This window comes from Podarcis erhardii (assembly GCF_964252035.2).
Source record: "Podarcis erhardii genome assembly, chromosome: 13".
NCBI lineage: Eukaryota > Metazoa > Chordata > Lepidosauria > Squamata > Lacertidae > Podarcis > Podarcis erhardii.
This window is the reverse complement of record NC_138502.1, coordinates 34,951,185-34,971,536: the sequence shown is the minus strand read 5'-3', so window position 1 is coordinate 34,971,536 and position 20,352 is coordinate 34,951,185. Positions and strand designations below refer to the sequence as shown.

General features: G+C 46.4%; 1 protein-coding gene across 5 annotated transcripts in view; it reads left to right on the top strand.

The window, feature by feature from the left end:
- MPP3 (MAGUK p55 scaffold protein 3) overlaps positions 1-20,352 on the top strand; it is an 86,981-nt gene that overhangs the window by 52,625 nt on the left and 14,004 nt on the right. For 3 of the 5 annotated variants that reach the window (XM_081837903.1, XM_081837901.1, XM_081837902.1), the window contains exons 12-15: positions 1,325-1,345; positions 5,609-5,653; positions 6,587-6,751; positions 9,147-9,227. In XM_081837903.1, coding sequence (XP_081694029.1) covers positions 1,325-1,345; positions 5,609-5,653; positions 6,587-6,751; positions 9,147-9,227 — 312 coding nt within the window. The remainder of the gene's footprint in view (positions 1-1,324; positions 1,346-5,608; positions 5,654-6,586; positions 6,752-9,146; positions 9,228-20,352) is intronic. The other 2 variants (XM_081837904.1, XM_081837905.1) reach the window with 2 other exon arrangements.

The following is a 20,352-nucleotide window of genomic DNA, read 5'->3' as shown; positions in this document are numbered from 1 at the left end:
GACAGGAGGCGGGCAGGTGTGGAGGATTCCCTGGTCCTGAATGGGGTAACTGTGCCCCTGAAGGACCAGGTGCGCAGCCTGGGAGTCATTTTGGACTCACAGCTGTCCATGGAGGCACAGGTCAAATCTGTATCCAGGGCAGCTGTTTACCAGCTCCATCTGGTACGTAGGCTGAGACCCTATCTGCCTGCGGACTGTCTCGCCAGAGTGGTACATGCTCTGGTTATCTCCCGCTTGGACTACTGCAATGCGCTCTACGTGGGGCTACCTTTGAAGGTGACCCGGAAACTACAACTAATACAGAATGCGGCAGCTAGACTGGTGACTGGGAGCGGCCGCCGAGACCATATAACACCGGTCTTGAAAGACCTACATTGGCTCCCAGTACGTTTCCGAGCACAATTCAAAGTGTTGGTGCTGACCTTTAAAGCCCTAAATGGCCTCGGTCCAGTATATCTGAAGGAGCGTCTCCTCCCCCATCGTTCTGCCCGGACACTGAGGTCCAGCTCCGAGGGCCTTCTGGCGGTTCCCTCACTGCGAGAGGCCAAGTTGCAGGGAACCAGGCAGAGGGCCTTCTCGGTGGTGGCGCCCGCCCTGTGGAATGCCCTCCCATCGGATGTCAAGGCGATGGACAACTACCTGACATTCAGAAGACATCTGAAGGCAGCCCTGTTCAGGGAAGTTTTTAATATGTGACATTTTAGTGTATTTTTTATCTCTGTTGGAAGCCGCCCAGAGTGGCTGGGGAAACCCAGCCAGATGGGCGGGGTACAAATAATAAATTATTATTATTATTATTATTATGTTCTGGCTTCTGAGATTCAGAATATTTTTTTTCTTGTTTTCCTTCTCCAAAAACTATGTGCGTCTTGTAGTCTGGTGCGTCTTATAGAGCGAAAAATACGGTACTTGAAATGCATGAGAAGGTTACTCCAAGGATCTCCAGCATTGGTGGTTCCATGTGGACACACAGCCTCCTCTGTTGCACTTACGGCAACCATCGAGAAGCTGCTGGTATCTCCCCGTGCAACTGTCCACATGTTTGAGAGGTCTTCCTTGCACACTAGGAACATAGGAACCTGCCTTATAGCGAGTCAAATTATTGGTCCATCTAGTGCAGTTTTGTCTACACTGACCTCGGAGATGCTGGAGATTCAGCCTGGGATCTTTTACACACAGAGCAGTTTCTCTCTTACTGCAAAACCATGGCTCTTCCCCACTGAGAGCCAGAATTTGAGCACGTGCCCCTAACGCTTTGGAATACTTCCCCCCCCTTGGCCTCCTTTTAACTTTGCTGCCTCTTGTCTTTTCACGCTGACCTCAGACGATCAATCTTCTGAGAAAGGTAGGTTCACTGCCTGCTCCTGGAGCGAGCAAGCTGTGACTTTCTCTGCACGTAAAGAGCTTGTAGAATAAAACAGCCCTCTCCGACCAAAGCCAACCATGAAGCAGATCCAGATTACAGGAAGCTCAGAATAGTTTGTGCGCCATATGTACATTTGTCGGTACAGTTTTCTGTCATTGGTTTTGCTTCCAATCCCCCCCCCCAAAGAAATAAATCAACTGGACACATTGCAACAAAGGAGGTGATAGCATAGTTTTGAAAGGGTGGGCATGGGGAGGTTTTCAGAATTTCCTGTGCAAGCATAGGGACTAGGAACATGATTTTTTTTTTTAATGAAAAGAAAACTGGAGGAGGGTGCTTCACACATGACTTTGCTTCCTATGGTGCAGTATTGCCTCATTCCACACAAGCTTGGTCAGCGATAAGCTCTGCCTTGTCCGCTGGGTTTAGGATTGTACCCTCCCATGTCAGAGAAAGAATGTGTGCATGCGAATAACCTTGAGATTCTGCAAAATATTTAAATAGTCCAGTGTCCTGTTCTCACAGTGGCCAACCAGATCATAGCTGTCAACGTTTCCCTTTTTTAAAGGGAAATTTCCTTATTCCGAATAGGATTCCTCGCAAGAAAAGGGAAAAGTTGACAGCTATGAACCAGTTGCCTGTAGGAAACCTGTGAGCGGGTCCTCTCCCTTCCTACATTTTTCAGAAACTGGCATTCAGAAGCACCGCTGCCTCCAGCCATGGGGGCAGAGCTTGGAACATCCTGCCAACTATCCACTCATAGCTTTCTCTTTCACGAAATTGCCCCGTCCTTTTTTGAAGCCATCCAAGTTGGTGGGAGCGAGTTCCCTGGCGTAACTGTGCACAGTGTGAAGAAGGGCTAATTTTTCACCTTTATCAAAGTGCTGCCACATTACACAGTGGACAGGCACATGGATGTGTATGTCAGGAGTTCAGCCTACACTTGAGTAGGACGCTAGCAGAGACACATGCCCGACTGGCATGTTCTCTCCCTCCTGGTCTTTCGTTCTGGAGCTTCAAAAGCTTTCTTCATCCCGAACATCACAGCGACTGATGCTAACCAACACCAGCACACTTAGGGATCCGCAGAGTTTGCGCAGTTGCGTAACAGCAACTCAGCATTTTGGCTCATCTACTTTATTTACATATAAACACACACGGAGCACTGCAACATGGCTCCCTCTCTCTCTAGCATCAGACAGCAAAGAGAAAAAACAAAGGACAATAGTTCCACTTCATGGAACACAGTAACACAAACATCCTGCCTCTGTCACTTCCCACTCTGTGGAGTCAAAACGTAAACCATCATATGACTGCAATCATGGAGCAGGAATTCTAACAGTGTATACCTCTGAATGCTACTTTCTGTGAGTCTAAAGATGGGAGAGAGGGTGTGGGTCTGGCTCACACCCGTAGCCCCAATCTGAGTCCCGTTGCTGAGCTAGCAGGGGCTGGGAGGAACACTTGCCCGAGAGCAGAATCCACATACAGAGTTAGGCAGTCCAGAGGTCAGGGAATCCAGGTGATCACAAAACCAAAGGTCCAGTTGGATAGCAGGAAGCAACAAGGAAGGACCCAGAACCACGGGCATTGTTTCCAGCAACAACTGACTGCTGCTGAGAACTCTGTTTAATAAGCCCGGAGCCCGGTGGTTATCATCAGTGCCTTTTCTGTGTCCTGATCAGCTGCAGGTGGAGTCCTTCCGCCTTCTCATTCGTTGATTCATTCATCGTTTTATTTACACACCGCCTTTCTGTAGTTAAAAGTGCTTAAGGTGGCTTACAGCATGGCAAGATTTACATAATTACCAACATAACAAAAATCATAAACAATAAATAAAACACATAAAAGTACACAGCCAAATGGAAAACAATTTCCACATAAATAATAAAATCTAAAACTAAGAATATAGTATTAATATCAACTACAATTTAAAATGACATAGATAAAAAATAAAAGGAATTAAAAAAAAAACCAAAAAATGGAGTCCTCTCTGCCCAGCAGTGTGGGAATGTTCAGGGATGCAGGAGAGGCTATATTGTCTGATAATAGCCTTTCCAACTTGTGTTAACAAGTTCACAATTTAGCAGAGTAACATTCCCCCTTTTAAACTTGCAGCGGATGCGTTTGCTCAGGCTCGCTAAAGCCTCTATAATAACTGTTCTGGTATTTTCCCCTTATTCCCTCATAAAAGATAAGACACGACATAGTCTTCTATAAAAGGTTTACTCACACATCATTCTGTTCACAATAGGATCCCAGAAGGCAGACTTAGCTTAGAAAAGTAACACACACCTGGAAACTATCTCTTATGGAGACAGTCCCTTTGTCCATCTTTGGCTAAGCAGATGTTGCTTCTTCGACGAAAGTAGTGACAGAGAGAGGGATGGCTGCCCTGTCCTGTGCTTTTGTCGTTACCTGCACAGGTGAGGCCACACCCACCTCTAGTCACATGCAGAGGAAGTCTGTCCTAGCCCAGAAGGAAACAGGAAGTTTACCTGCTGGTTGGACAAACATTCCTTCCCATGTGTAAACATGTGCTGTCTAGGAATGTTGTACTTGACTGCTCTTGTGTTTCATATCCCACAAGCGGCAGCAGTAGCACTCCTTTATAGAGTCTGTCAAGCCCCTAAGCCAGGTGGAGAGAAGCAGGGCAGGGGCCTTCACACGCACCCCGTAGTTCAGTCAGTCTCCCCCTTCAGGCTGCTGTTCAGCAGGCGAAGCTGACTCCTGGCCCATGACACGCTTTCGGCCTTTATCTGGCTGGCCGCTGTGAGAACAGGATGCTGGACTAGATGGGCCATTGGCCTGATCCTGCCGCACTCTTCTTATGTTCTTTGGGAGGCTGGCAAAGAGGCAATCTCTGCACAAGAGAGCAAAACTGCAAATTCTGGTCTCGCCCACAGCCCTGTCTAAGGCGGGTGGTGGGCTTGATTCAGAAAGGCTCTGTGGCGTAATGCCATTGCAGTGCCAAAAGGGCCGGTTGATTTGCTCCTCAATCTAATTTCCCCCGCTTCCCACGCCAGCCCAGGTCCAGGTCCGTTTGTATCCCTGTCCAGCTTGTTAATTAGTGGATTTGAACAGGGTTTGCTGCACAAAGAGACCTTTAGCGTGACAAAGCAGAGAGGGGAGAAGCCTTGCGTTTCCTCTTAATATGCCCCCGGGGACTCTAATGTCAATCTTGTTTAATTTTCCTTAGCTATTATTTGCTGAGCATTTTTTTTTACTGTGTAATTTTTGTGCTAATCACATGGATTAAGCCCCTGCCGTTTCTGAAAAGTGATTGTGTTTCTCCTCGGTGCTTTTGTTAACGCAGTAGGTAATTTCCTGCTGAACGAGGGAGTGCTGCTTTCTCCCTTTCCCTCTCCCTCTTTCTGACTTTTTTGGACTTGCTCCCTCCAAGAAAAGAGCAACTCCTTAAGGTTTTAAGCCTGCCGGGCAGGGTGTTGGTTCTTTTCTGACTTAATGGCTGCGCAGCATCTAGTGTTCCAGGCGATTTATAAATAAATGTTGTTATTTTAAAAAAGGCTCGGGGGCTAGCTGTTCATTCCAGCATTTCAGCTCCTGGTGCCGTTTGCTTTCAGTCTCTCTGTGGACCCTGGCATGGTTGTTCCTTAAGTGACAAAAGTCAGAAATTCAGTTGGGGAAGGAGGAGGAGGAAATAGTTTTGATTGGGGCTGCAAATGATATGATGCAGGATAGCTTAGGCAAAGGGACATGGGTGGCGCTGTGGGTTAAACCACAGAGCCTAGGACTTGCTGATCAGAAGGTCGGCGGTTCGAATCCCCGCAACGGGGTGAGCTCCCATTGCTCGGCCCCTGCTCCTGCCAACCTAGCAGTTCGAAAGCACGTCAAAGTGCAAGTAGATAAATAGGTACCGCTCTGGCAGGAAGGTAAACGGCGTTTCCGTGTGCTGCTCTGGTTTGCCAGAAGTGGCTTAGTCATGCTGGCCACATGACCCGGAAGCTGTACGCCGGCTCCCTCGGCCAATAAAGCGAGATGGGTGCCGCAACCCCAGAGTTGGTCATGACTGGACCTAATGGTCAGGGGTCCCTTTACCTTTTAGCTCAGGCAAAGCATGGGACCCACATGCAATACAGCAGTTCAGTACCCTCTCCCCTCCCCTGCCCTCCTGGGTTTCATGCAAAAACACCAAAGATGCAGCATACAAAGTGAATCGTCTTTTGGTATATAGCACTGTCGTCTTCGTTCATCTGCCTCTCTTATCTTTTTCTTTCTAAGCAGAAGACTGTGATTGCGAAGGATACTTCAATGGGCAATATATAGGTGAGGAGCTGGTGGTCTGCAGCCCACTCTGGCCTTGGTTGTGGGTATCATATGTACATTTGCTACTTACATAATAAAAATAATGTATTCCTTATACCCCTCCCATCTGACTGGGTTGCCCCGGCCACTTTTGGTAGCTTCCAGGATAATATACAAACACAGAAAAACATCAGGTGCTAAAAGCTTCCCGATAAAAGCTTCAGGTATACTGGGCCTCGGCCCAGTATACCTGAAGGAACGTCTCCACCCCCATTGTTCAGCCCGGACACTGAGGTCCAGCGCCGAAGGCCTTCTGGTGGTTCCCTCCCTGTGAGGTGAGGATACAGGGAACCAGGCAGAGGGCCTTCTCGGTAGTGGCACCTGCCCTGTGGAATGCCCTCCCATCGGATGTCAAGGAAATAAACAACTATCTGACTTTTTAGAAGACATCTGAAGGGAAGTTTTTAGCGTCTGATGTTTTATCATGTTTTTAATATTCTGTTGGGAGCTGCTCAGAGTGGCTGGGGAAACCCAGCCAGATGGTCAGGGTATAAATAAATTCTTATTCTTATTATTACAAGTTGCTTCTGTTTTACATGCTTGCTTTTGTATTGCAATTTATTGTATTTGCATTAATGCATTTTACAAATGAGGCAAGCCACAAAATGTTTCAGCGTTGAAGTGCTTCTGGACAGGATTCCGGCTTAGTCAGTCACATTTTCTCCCAGGATATGCCATCCCATTTCCCTTTCACCCGCTCCCCCAGCAACATTCAGCCAGCATTCTATGGCCACTGAGAGTAGCTATTTGAGCTAGTTTTGGGGCTTTCCCCTTCCTTAAGAAGTGGGGTTTTTTGTGTGTTTTTTTTTGTAGTTCAGAACCTTGAGTCTGTTTGGGGGTCCCCAACCCATCGGACCAAATGTGGTGACAATGATGTTCTTTTTGGCTTTGCAGCTGGCTTGAGACGGAGTTTCCGGCTGAGTCGAAAGGAAAAGCAGAATGGCCAGAGTGAAGCCAAGCAGGTCGAACAGCCTCACCCCTCGGAGCTCCTCACCTACGAGGAAGTGGTCAAATACCAGCAGCAGCCAGGAGAAAGAAAGAGACTGGTGGTTTTGATAGGTGAGCTATTCTGTGACGAAAAGGCTATCGCTGCTGTCAGGGAACTGCCATCGGAGCCAAAGGAGGAGAGAGGGCTCCAGAGGGATGCCGGAGAGGGTCCGCTGGGGAAGGAAATCAGCGTAGCACCAGTGGAGAAGGGGGGCAGATGGGGGAATCGGTGAGGAGGCTCCTGGACTCCTCACCGGAGACCAGCGGGGAGAGCACGGGTCCTCCGCTGCCCACACCCTCCCTGCGCAGAAGACTTCCGCGCAGGGAGAGTAGGAGGCGACTGGGCGTCAAAGAACTTCTTTGCTGGAAGAAGTTCAAGAAACGCCCACTGACGGATTCTGCCAGCGACTGAGACAGCCACGAGTGCAAGGCTGTCCAGAGGGAAAGGGTTCAACCAGGCAACCTAGCCAGGAGTGGCGGCAACTTACGCACGAGCAACTCCCTTAGAACCATTACAGCTGCCTTGCCCACCGGCTTTATTTCTGAAATAAAGAGATTCTGGAGCCCAAGACCAGCCTTTCCCAAACCTCTGAGAAGTGGAGAATAAATCTTGGGGGGGGGGGTTGTGCCTGAGGTGGTGTGTGTGTGTGTGTGTGTGTGTGTGTGTGTGTGTGTATATATATATATATATATATATATATATATATATATATATATATATAAAATCTGTGTCCGTATACAGTGGAACCTCGGTTGTTGAAAGTAATTCGTTCCGGAAGACCGTTTGGCTTCCAAGACGTTCGACAACTGAGGCGCAATGGGCCGTCGACAAAATAAATTGTGAAAAATGAGAAACGCGCCTCGGAACCATTTGACTTCTGAGGCGCGATCAAAAATGGAAGCATTTACTTCCAGGTTTTTGGCGTTCGACTTTGAAAGGTTTGGCAGCCGAGACATTCGAAAACTGAGGTTCCACTGTATATAGAGAGATTCATTCAAAATAAGCCTGGTTTCACTATCCAAAGAGGACTGGAATTTGGATCGACCTTAATTGGAGCCCAGGTAGTGTCAAAGAAGCAGTGCTTTTCCATCAGGCTTTGCTAACCGGGAGTTTTGGACTACAATTCCCATCAGTCCCTGAGGCACCGCAGGCATGTTGGGCCAAGCAGCCTCCAGGGTTGTCAAGGCTGGCAGATTATTTTTTTTGCAGATTTCTTCAGTGATGGGTCTTAAAAATACGTGTTTTGGGTGTGAGGAATTCAAATCTAGCATTTTTGTGACTGGACGACTTTTAGCTGGGTAAATCTATGTTTGATTAAAGAGCACATAAATTGTTCTTGGAAAACCATTTTTTAAAAAAAATTCACCTTCTGAAAACATCAAGTAATGCTAAATAATAGTTAATGATAATAGTAATAATACTACTATATAATGGCAGGTACTTGGCAATCATTTTTAATTATTTCTATGCAATTTTATGCACATTTTACTTACCAAGCAAAACTAAGTTAGATTAATTTAACCAGTGCTATTTTTCTAGAAAAAGAGGTGCCAGAACTCACCATGAACACCTCCTTGTTCTTTTATAATGGCAATTGCACCCACATGAGAGGTCCCTGAGTTCTGGTGAGTTCCTCCTGAGGAAAAAGCCCTGAATTGAACCAAAATATATTTTTTAATTCCCAAGGCATGTTACAACTATTTTTAGCATCCCTCATTTTGGGAATAGGAAAGTTGAAAAATTCAACACACCCCAACACGGCAGGCTGTGTGTGGTGTGCTCACATGCAGGCCTGTCCACTTAGTTCCTCACTGCCACCCTTCAATATCTGCTGCCTGAGGCGGTTATCTCACTCAGCCTAATGGTAGGGCCGGAGCTGAATGAGTGCAGGGTTTCTGCAGCTTCTAGGACACCCCTTTCTTCAAGCTCAGGAGGAAGGGCTGTTGCGGGTGGCGAGCGAAAATGTGGAAGCCCGACGATGTCCAGAACTTTGTCTCAGCCACTGATGGAGGCGTACCTTAGACTAGAATTCCTCTAGTCTCCCCCTCTTTCTTTTTTCCTTTCTCCTCCTGTGATGGAACTCCTATTTGGGGACTTCCCTGGCTTTTTTTCTGGCCCATGTAGGACTAGTCTGGATAGTTAGCCTTGATGTTTTCATCCCCTCAAAAGTTTTGGATTTGAGTTTCCATTGAAATGAGGCTGCATTTTAATGTTTTAATGTTGTATTTTAATCTTGTTTTTAAGTTGTATTTCAATCAATTTGTTTTTATATCAGTTGTTAGCAGCCCTGAGCTTGGTCTTGGCTGGGGAGGGCAGGGTATAAATAAAATTTATTATTATTATTATGAGGAAGGTCCTGGGTGCAGAATTGTTCCTGACCTGTTCCTTTCGGCTCCATCTTCTGTAAGGTACCCCTTTGCCTTGTGTTCGGTCGCAGTGATACACCTTCTCTCTCTGACCTCTCAGGTTCTTTGGGGTCCCGTTTGAACGAGCTCAAGCAGAAGGTGGTGGCAGAGAACCCGCAGGAGTACGGCGTTGCCGTGCCACGTGAGTAAACCCCGCTTTTCTTTTCCATGGCAAAATGCACCTCCCGCCACACCCCAGCACCTCCACCGTTTATGCCAAGCCGTTCATTACAGTCTTGTCAGGTGAAATGTGCATTTGGCAGACCTGAGAGGGAAGGCTTCCATTGCAATCTATAGCTGTAGAAAGAGCCAGGAGCTGGGAGCAAGAAACTGGAACAAGTGGAGAGGAGGGAAAGAGAAAGAGGGAGAGAAAGAAAGAGGGAGGGAAAAGAAAGAAAGAAAGAAAGAAAGAAAGAAAGAAAGAAAGAAAGGGAATGAGAGAAAGAAAGAAAGGGAGAGGGAGAGAGAGAGAGAGGGAGAGAGAATGAGAGAGAAAAAAGAGGGAGGGAAAAGAAAGAAAGAGCGAGAAAGAGAGAGGGGGGAATGAGAAAAAAAGAAAGAGGAGAGAGAGAGAGAGAGAGAGAGAGAAGGAAAGATAGATTAGATAGATAGATAGATAGATAGATAGATAGATAGATAGGAAGGGAGGGAGGGAGGGAGAGAGAGAGAGAGAGAGGGAGGGAGAGAGAAACAAAGAAGGAGGAAAAAGAAAGTAAGAGAGGTTTTTGTAAGTAAATATATAAATAAAGAATAAACATCTTCATAGGAACAGCAATGGGAAAACCTGTTTTAGGCCCCTTCTGAAAAAAACACAACCAAGGTGGTTAGGTTTTCTCACCTCTGCAGGAAGGAGGTTCCACAGAAATAGGGCAGTTGCTGGAAAGGTTTGGCTGTCTGACTTCTTTCTTTCTTTTTTAAAAAATATTTATTTGGTTTTTCAGATTAAAGATTTCAGATTAAATCACATATCCAACATACAACATAAAAACAAGATTCCAAAGAATCTCCTGGACTTCCCTTTGTGGGTCCTATTGTTAATCATTCCCTCCTGCATCTTTTTTGATAATCCAAATTTTTTACATCTCCATTATGTCCAAAATTCACCATTAAACTACAAGTGTTATTCCAATTCTACTAATGGTTTTAACTATTTACAATGCTCTTTAAGATAAGTTATAGATTTCCCCCATTCCTTATTAAAATTTCTGATTTCTGATTCTTCTTGTCATTTTAGCCATTTCTGCATAATCCATCAATTTAATCTGCCATTTTCTCTGGTAGGGACTTTATCTTCTTTCCATCTCTGGGCCAATAACATCCGCACAGCCGTGGTCGCCTATATAAATAGTATTTTCTGCTCCTTGGGATTTTGGCACCTAGAATTCGTAAAAGAAAGGCTTCGGGTTCTTTAGAAAAAGTTATTTTAAACATTTTTTCCAGCTCATTCTATAGCCGTACCTTGGAAGTCGAACGGAATCCGTTCTGGAAATCCATTCGACATCCAAAACATTCAGAAACCAAAGCGCGGCTTCTGCAGCCAATTGGAAACTGCGAAAGTCCTGTCAGACATTTGGGTTCGAAAGAACGTTCACAAACTGGAACACTCACTTCCGGGTTTGCGATGTTCGGGATCCAAGGTCTGACTGTATATCATTTCCCAAAATTCTTTACTACCTTACTTTTCTACCACATATGTTGTTGTTGTTGTTTAGTCGTTTAGTCGTGTCCGACTCTTCGTGACCCCATGGACCAGAGCACGTCAGGCACTCCTGTCTTCCACTGCCTCCCGCAGTTTGGTCAAACTCATGCTTGTAGCTTCGAGAACACTATCCAACCATCTCGTCCTCTGTCTTCCCCTTCTCCTTGTGCCCTCCATCTTTCCCAACATCAGGGTCTTTTCCAGGGAGTCTTCTCTTCTCATGAGGTGGCCAAAGTATTGGAGCCTTAGCTTCAGGATCTGTCCTTCCAGTGAGCACTCAGGGCTGATTTCCTTCAGAATGGATAGGTTTGATCTTCTTGCAGTCCATGGGACTCTCAAGAGTCTCCTCCAGCATCATAATTCAAAAGCATCAATTCTTCGGCGATCAGCCTTCTTTATGGTCCAGCTCTCACTTCCATACATCACTACTGGAAAAACCATAGTTTTTACTATATGGACCTTTGTTGGCAAGGTGATGTCTCTGCTTTTTAAGATGCTGTCCAGGTTTGTCATTGCCTTTCTCCCAAGAAGCAGGCGTCTTTTAATTTCGTGGCTGCTGTCTCCATCTGCAGTGATCATGGAGCCCAAGAAAGTAAAATCTCTCACTGCCTCCATTTCTTCCCCTTCTATTTGCCAGGAGGTGATGGGACCAAGGTGCTTCCCCCCCCCTTACATTTCCAACATACATTTGACCCTGTTTTATACATTTTTGCTAATTTACTGGGAGTCTGGCTGTCTGAAATTAACCACCTAAACCTTCCACAGAGATGGCATGGGCAGAAAGGTCTGCGTACCAGACACTAGCAGGCAAGTGAACTCTCAGGCTGTGCATTTAGCCAAGATCCCTTTAAAGGTCTGCTGCTGAAGTTTATATGGGACAAGTTGGAACCTGCAAGAATACATTGCAGTGTGTGGCACTCCCTTTCAAGATTCAAGCCCACCAGCTGGCTAGTGGTGCCCTCTTCCAGGACACTCCATTCCAGAAGACACCTCCCACCCACCCAGTCATTAAGGAGAGATAGGGAAGCGGGTGGTGCTGTGGTCTAAACGAGTGAGCCTCTTGGGCTTTCCGATTGGAAGGTCGGTGGTTCAAATCCCCGCAACGGAGTGAGCTCCCATTGCTCTGGCCCAGCTCCTGCCAACCTAGCAGTTCGAAAGCACGCCAGTGCAAGTAGATAAATAGGTACCACTCCAGTGGGAAGGTAAATGGCGTTTTTGTGCACTCTGGTTTCCATCACTGTGTCCTGTTATGCCAGAAGTGGTTTAGTCCTGCTGGCCACATGACCCAGAAAGCTGTCTGTGGACAAACGCCGGCCTGAAAAGTGAGATGAGCTCCGCAATCCCATAGTCGCCTTTGACTGGACTTAACCTTCCAGGGGTCCTTTACTTTTTAAGGAGAGATGTATTAAAATTGCTCCATTTAAAGGTCTGAAAAAGAAACAAATAAGCGAAGGGGGGTGCGGTCCACCCCGGGTGTCATCACGGAGGGGTGTGTGTGATAAAATGAGTTTAAAAAATAAACAAAAATTGGGCTCACGAAACTTTTTAGGAGTGATGTGGTGGCTTTAGGCGTCTGCCTGAAACGGCAGCGTAGGTCTTGTGCCTGCCTACTGCCTCTCCCTCAGCTGTCCTACAGCTGAGGGGGAGGCGGCAGAGAGGCTCCAAGTGCCAGAGAGGCTTGCCCCGCCCCCATGGGCAAATCGCCCCGCCCCCGACTGCAGGACACGCCCCCGCACCAGGCACCCGAGCGGCTAGCCGCGCCGCTGCTCAAATGCAGACCTTAATATTTTGAAGCCTCTGTTTCCCCGTGAATTATGTTCGCACGCAACTTGCCACACTGGGAGCAAGTGGCGGTGAGAGCGTGAAACTGCTCCAAAGGGCCTCTGAATTGGGATGATGGATGACTTGCTGTTAAGCCATCCATCCGTGGCAGATGACAGAAATAATTATCCCAGAATGTCTTAAATAAGTGCTGTGTATGCACGCATGCCTCATAACTCAGCAACCGCCCCCCCGGCCACTGCAGATGATTTGAAAGCTGTGCACAGATGGGTCCTTCGTCTCTTGGGATCCCAAATGCAGAAACTGCTTCTACCTCAGAAGGGCTGTAGGCACACCTGAGCAGAGACACCGTTCGTGCCAAGCGTGTGTATGTTTTGTGTGCACGCACGTGGGGCACTTCTTGCCCCCAGAGATTCTCCTTGGCTTGTTTGCTGCGATTTTCACTGCGCTCATCAGAGTGTGCCTGGTCCCGAGAGTTTTTTTAAACAGAGTTGGCGTGGAGGTGGCATTTCAGCTGCTAAGCATCTGTCTCGGTTGGCCTTGCTGCTCCCACGGGGACTGTAAGAGGGGAAGGGGAGCAGAGGGTCATCCCGCCTCTCCCCACAAGCACCTCACAGACCCATGTCCACGCCACTGTTCTTCAACCTTGGGTCCCCAGATGTCATTGAACGACTTCTTCTTCTTTGGCGATCACTCGTAGCCGAGTAAGATTGTCTTCCATAAACACTGTTTTAACAGTGGGCCCGTAAGTGACTGTGGAGGCCGATTCTGGATCCACACATCCTTCCACAGTGGGGACATAGGTTTCTGGGCCGGAGTTGATCATGGTGAGGGTTTGCCAAGCATGCCTTCCTTCTAGCATGTTTCTCCCTTTCGTCTCGAATTCGGGCTTCTTCAAAACCCATGACAACTTTGGTAAAGGCTGTTCTCCAGCTGGAGCACTCGCAGACCAGTGTTTTCCAGTTGTCAGTGTTTATACTACATTTTTAAAGATTATCCTTGAGAGAGTCTTTAAACCTCTTTTGTTGACCACCAGCATTACGCTTTCCATTTTAAAGTTCGGAATAGAGTAGTTGCTTTGGGAGATGATAATAAGGCATCTGCACAACATGACCAGTACAACAAAGTTGATGTTGAAGAATCATTGCTTCGACATTGGTGGTCTTTGCTTCTTCCAGTACATTGGCATTAGTTTGCCTGTGTTCCCAAGTGATGTGTAAAAATTTTCGGAGACGCTGTTGTCAACGGTGTCCTTAGACTACAGCTCCCAACATCCCTCACCTTTGGCAAAGCTAGTTAGGGATGATAGGGGTTGTAATCCAATTTTGGGTGCCTCAATTTAAGAAGGATGAGCTGGAACGTGCGCAGAGGAGGGCGATCAGGATGGTCAAGGGTCTGGAAACAAAGCCTTATGAGGAACGGTTGTAGGAACTGGATACGTTTAGCTTGGACAAGAGGAGACTGAGAGGAGATACATTAGGCATCTTCAAATATCTCAAAGGCTGTCACATGGAAGAGGAACAAGCTTGTTTTCTCCTCCTCTGGAGCAGAGGACTTGAACCAACGGCTCCCAGTAACAAGAAAGGAGATTCCGACTCAACTTCAGAAAGAACTTTCTGACAGTAAGAGCTGTTTGACAGTGGAACAGACTCCCAGGGAGATGGTGGACTCTCCTTCTATGGAGGTTTTTAAGCAGAGCTTGGGTGGCCATCTTCCATGGATGCCTTAGCATTGCAGGGGGGTTGGACCAGAGGCCCCTTCCAAGTCTTCAATTCTACAATTCTATGAATATCGGCAGACAAAAGGTTGGAGAATTCGGACCTGCAGAGCCCACGTTGCTGTGGGGCAGGCACGATGCACGGGGCAGGTGCCTACAGGGCAGAATAAGTCTGAATGGCTTGATCTGATGGGATCCAACACCACTTGGAAGTTCCACATCGCTGGGTTAAACTATGCAAAGCCACCTCTTGCATTCTACCCAGGGCAAAACCCAAGCAGTGGTTTTTTTTAAAAAATTTATTGCTGGGACTGTAAACAAAACAAAACAAAACAAAACCCTGTACCCAACATGCTGCAGTTCCCTGATCCTAATTCCCTCAATCATGCCTATAATTTTTTTTATATATAGATATATTTAAAAAGAACATTAAATGTACCCATTCACTTAACATCATATGCTCAGCCTATAAAAGGGTTTGGATATAAGTACAGGAGCTTCTCTTTCCAATTTTTCTTTCTTTTTTTGCCCCTTAAAATGAGCTGCTCCCCTTCTTACCACCTGCTTTCGATTTTGAAGCCTTCCTCTTTTTTGCATCAGCATTTTGTGCTTTTCATAACATCGATGGCAGAGGGCTGCTGTTTTTGTTTTATTCAACACAAAATTCTATAGTGAGCGGGGAGGCAGATTGCTTGCTTTGGTCCTAAATGCATTAGGAGGGGTTGGGGTTTGAGGGTGGTGCAATAATTTGGCTTTCAACCGCTGCCCAAGAACAAGGTGATGGTGGTGGTGGCGGCGGCAGGAACTTCCTGATACGATTCTGAAACTGCTGGAATTAAATCAGAGCAGCAACATTGGGAGAAATTTGCCGCCGCTGATGGAGGTGTTGAATAATTGAAACATTTGTAAGGCACCGAACTAGGCTATAAAATGTGAAAACCGTTTTTGGAGCCAACAAGGAGATTATATAAATGTCCGCGGTGTGAGGCCAGATGCAGAATATCATTTCTGGCATCAGTAAAGTCCATGGAGAAATAGCTCATGGCTGTTGAGTGCAAGGCTGGAATACAACCAGGGGGGAGTGGGGAGGTGGTAACCTACAACCCCCAGCCTGATTTATTCCTTTGGCCTAATTTCATGGGGGTGTCAAGGAGGAGGAAAGAGGGTGCCAATCAGACCCTGACGGATTACTTTTGATACAACATGACCGCCAACTGAAAAAGTGCTTCCCGTTCCTGAGGTGTGGTGTGTTCTGTGCTATGAAAAAATAAAATTTACCCACCAAGAGGAGCTAGATCAGTGGTTCCCAACCTTTTTTTGGCCATGCCCCACCTAAGCATCTCTAAAATCCTGATCGCTGTCCCCCGCTGTGACATATACAGTGGCACCTTGGGTTACAGACGCTTCAGGTTACAGACTCTGCTAACCCAGAAATAGTACCTCGGGTTAAGAACTTTGCTTCAGGATGAGAACAGAAATCACACGGTGGTGGCGCGGCGGCAGCAGGAGGTCCCATTAGCTAAAGTGGTGCTTCAGGTTAAGAACAGTTTCAGGTTAAGAACGAATTAAATACTTAACCCGAGGTACCACTGTAATTCTTATTATTCAAAAGTGAACTATTCATGTTGAGGAAGCCTGAAAGGCCATTAACTTGGTCTAAACAAGCTTCCAAATTGCCCCCCTTAAAAATCACATTCCCCCCCGTGGGGTGTGTGCCCCATGTTGGGGACCACAGAGCTAGATTCTGCAACATTCCACCCAGGCCAGGACTTTTTTCAGCCGGAACTCACCAGAACTCAGTTTCAGCACCTCTCAGGTGTGCACCATTGCCCATCATAAGAGAACAAGGGAGGCGTTCATGGTGAGTTCCGGCATCTCTTTTTCTAGAAAAATAGCACTGCATAGAACCATAGAATTGTAGAGGTGGCAGGGACCCCGAGTGTCATCTAAGCCAAACCCCTGCAATGTGGGACTCTCAAGTCCGGCATTCATGACAGATGACCATCCAACCTCTGCTTGAACATCTCCCAGGAAGGAGAGTCCACCACCTCCCGAGCGAGACCGTTCCACTGTCAAACAGCTCTTATAATCAGAAAGTTCTTCCTCATGTTTAGTTGGAATCTCCTTTCGTGTAACTTGAACCCAGTGGTTCGAGTGCTACCCTCTGGAGAAGGAGAAAACAAGCTTGCTCCATCTTCCATGTGACAGCCCTTGAGATAATTGAAGATGGCTATCATCTCTCTTCTCAGTCTCTTTGTTACCAGGCAAATCAAGGGAAACTGTACACAGACTTGACCTGTGCCTCCATGGGCAGCTGTGAGTCCAAAATGTTCCCTGAAGCAGTTGCTTCACCTTGCTTCATGTGTGGGCCGGCCTGACTTAATAATAAAAGCAGAAAGAAGACCAAGCAGACATAATGAAACCTTTCCATCAATTCAGAGTACAGTGGTACCTCGGGTTAAGTACTTAATTCATTCCGGAGGTCCGTTTTCAACCTGAAACTGTTCTTAACCTGAAGCACCACTTTAGCTAATGTGGCCTCCTGCTGCCGCCGCGACGCTGGAGCACGATTTCTGTTCTCATCCTGAAGCAAAGTTCTTAACCCGAGGTACTATTACTGGGTTAGCAGAGTCTGTAACCTGAAGTATCTGTAACCTGAAACGTAAGTAACCCGAGGTACCACTGTACAGTCTTAAATGTATGGGGTGGAGGATGGCGTTGCGAAAAGAAAGAAAAAACGTGTTCAGATACTGTCTCTTGCCAAGTTCCAAAGCTGCATCGTAAGCTCAATTTTAGTTAGTGTTGTCTTCATTAACTTGCAAATGAAGGGGGGGGGGGAGTTGGGTTGGCCGTCAAGTGGTTTCGCTTCCATCCAGCAAGCTCAACCGAATTTCTGGGGCAGTTCAGTTAATTGACAAGAACATGGTTTAGGAAACCGCGACCAAGGTGAAAGCCGCAGAATGCAGCCCAAGTTAGGAAATCAATTTTCGGAGGGGGAGGGAGGGAGCAACATGAGCCTGAAAAACTGCCTGTCTCCTGCCCAGCCGTAAGAGAGTTGGCAACTACGGGACTTCGGCTGGAGCCCTGCCCAGAGGACACAGAGTTTATGAAGGGCATGTGTTTGCTTCTCCTCCTCGAGTGATTGAAACCCTTCAGACATTGCATGTGGATAGAAACAAGACTTTTAAACCAACCACCCCAAACACAGTGTACTTTGCAAACAGCAAACTCATTCTCCAAACTTTTATGTAGCCAGAACAATACCGTTCATGCAAAATGAGGTTGTGTTTGCAGATATACCATGGAGGATGGGAGAATCACTTAAGATATAAGCCTTAGGCCCTAAAGGTTAGGAACTAAAAAACAGACCAAAGATCTGTATAGCACAAGAACGTAGCTGCAGTTGAAGATGGATAATACAGTGGTACCTCGGGTTAAGTACTTAATTCGTTCCGGAGGTCCATTCTTAACCTGAAACTGTTCTTAACCTGAAGCACCACTTTAGTTAATGGGGCCTCCCGCTGCCACCGCAACACCGGAGCACGATTTCTGTTCTCATCCTGAAGCAAAGTTCTTAACCCGAGGTACTATTTCTGGGTTAGCAGAGTCTGTAACCTGAAGCGTCTGTAACCTGAAGCGTATGTAACCCGAGGTACCACTGTATTGCACATGATATAAGAGTAAAAACAGCAGGAAAATCCAGGGTGAACACTCAAAGACTTCGCTACAGCAGTAACAGGTTCTGGGTTGAACATAACATTTGTTAAAGTATGAAATTTACTAGCACTGCCGTTTTATTACATAATGTCTTCATTTTGGCATTTCCATGCTGCTTTTCTTTTTAAAAAAATAAATTTATTTGATTTTTCAAATTAAAGTTTTACAATCATATATCCAACATACAATATAAAAACAAGAGTCCAAAGAATTTCCTGGACTTCCTTTCTCCCCTTTGTGGGTCCTATTGTTAATCATTTCCTCCCGCATCTTTTATAATAATCCAAATCTTTTACATCTCCATTATGTCCACAATTCACCATTAAACTACAAGTGATATTCCAATCCTACTAATGGTTTTAACTATTTACAACGATTTTAAAGATAAATTATAATTCCCCCCCATTCCTTATTAAAAATTTGGTCTTCCTGATTTCTGGTTCTTCCAGTCGTTTTTGCCTTTTCAGCATAATCCATCAACTTAATCTGCCATTCTTCTCTGGTTGGAACTTTATCTTCTTTCCATCTCTGGGCCTATAACATATGCGCAGCCGTAGTCGCATATATAAATAGTATTTTCTGCATCTTTGGGATTTCAGCACCTAGAATTCCTACAAGGAAGGCTTCAGGTTTTTTTCTTTCTATGCTGCTTTTCGGCCCTAAACCCCACTCCCCCCAAAAAACACATGAATTAAGCTAAAACAAAAATGCCAGGGGGAAATGTACACACACACAAACAGACGCACCTCTCCTCTCTTTCACTACCAGGGACTCTATCCTGTCGGAAGCACACTTGCTATGCTGTTGTCTCATAACATATTTTCTAGTCTATAAGACGCTCCCATGTATAAGATGTCCCCTATTTTGGGGAACTTAGATTAAAGAAATGGAGGGAGATTGCCCAGAGTTGTTGAGGTTTTTTTTGGAGGGGATTGCCCACAGTTTTTGAGCTTTTTTTGGGGGGGGGTTGTCGAAAATCGCTCACCCACCTTACCAATCACCGGCCACCAACCACCATTCAACGGACCGCTCGCCGCCACCAACTGCTATTCGGTTGCCCGATTGCCTACAGCAGGCATAGGCAAACTCAGCTCTCCAAATGTTTTGAGACTACATTTCCCATCATCCCTGACCACTGGTCGTGTTAGCTAGGGATGATGGGAGTTGTAGGCAGAAAAAACATCTGGAGGGCCGAGTTTGCCTATGCCTAGCCTACAGCAACCGCCATTCAACTGGCCGCTCACCGCAGCGCCAGCCTATCAACAGCATTTTTAAAGGAAAAAAACCCTAGTCTTATACACGGAAAAATACGGTATGTATTCATCTCTAGAGGATGAAGATCAGGAAGGAACAAATTCTACTAGTTTGGAGCAGAAGGAGCTATTCAAGGCACAAACACCCTCCCTTTTTCTCCTGAGCATTTTTTTTTTTTTTGTTAGAAACAAAATGACTGAGTTTTTAAAATAGCAATTATCAGCGGGCAGGCGGTGGGTGGGGGTGGCGAGTCTCGATGATTTCAAATGCACGATCGCACAAACAGTGCTTTAAACCAGGGGTGGGGGACCTGGCGCCTGAATTCAGAGCACTGCATGTCAACTCTGGGGATGGTCCAGTGGTGCTTGTTTTTAGGGTGGCGCTGTGGGTTAAACCACTGAGCCTAGGGCTTGCCGATCAGAAGGTAGTCCCAAAACATCTGGAGGGGTGAGTTTGCCTAGGCCATTGGCTTGATCCAGGCAGCCTGTCCTTAAGTTCTACCTCATTATGAGATGGTGTTGGGCTTTCGGAGGAAGAGAGGAGAACTAGCTCTGCTGTACATCGGGGAGGGCTGTGTGGAGAGAGTCTCTTCTTTTAAATTCCCAGGAGTTTATCTCAGTGAAGACCTAACTTGGAAAATAAATACAACCCAGGTGGTTAAGAAAGCCCAACAGAGACTCCATCTCCTCAGAGTATTGCGGAAGAATGATGTCAATCAACATTTCATGATCTCCTTCTACCGGTCCACAGTAGAAAGTGTCCTTTCATACTGCATCACGGTGTGGTACACTGGTTTGACATCATCTGATAGGAAGTGCCTACAGAGGGTGGTGAATACAGCACAAGATATTATGGGCTGTTCCGTGAATCCGCTGGATAGCCAAAGAACGTTGCCTCAGGAGAGTGAGGAAAATTCTCAGGGATGATTCACACCCTGGCCGGCACTTTCTTGATCTCCTGCGCTCAGGCAGAAGATATAGAAGCATAATTAGTTGCACCAACAGGGTAAAGAACAGCTTCTATCCATGGGCTGTTAGGCTGCTGAATGAAAAGATAACAACAGGGCAACTGACTTTCGGGTTGGGTGGGTGTGCGTCA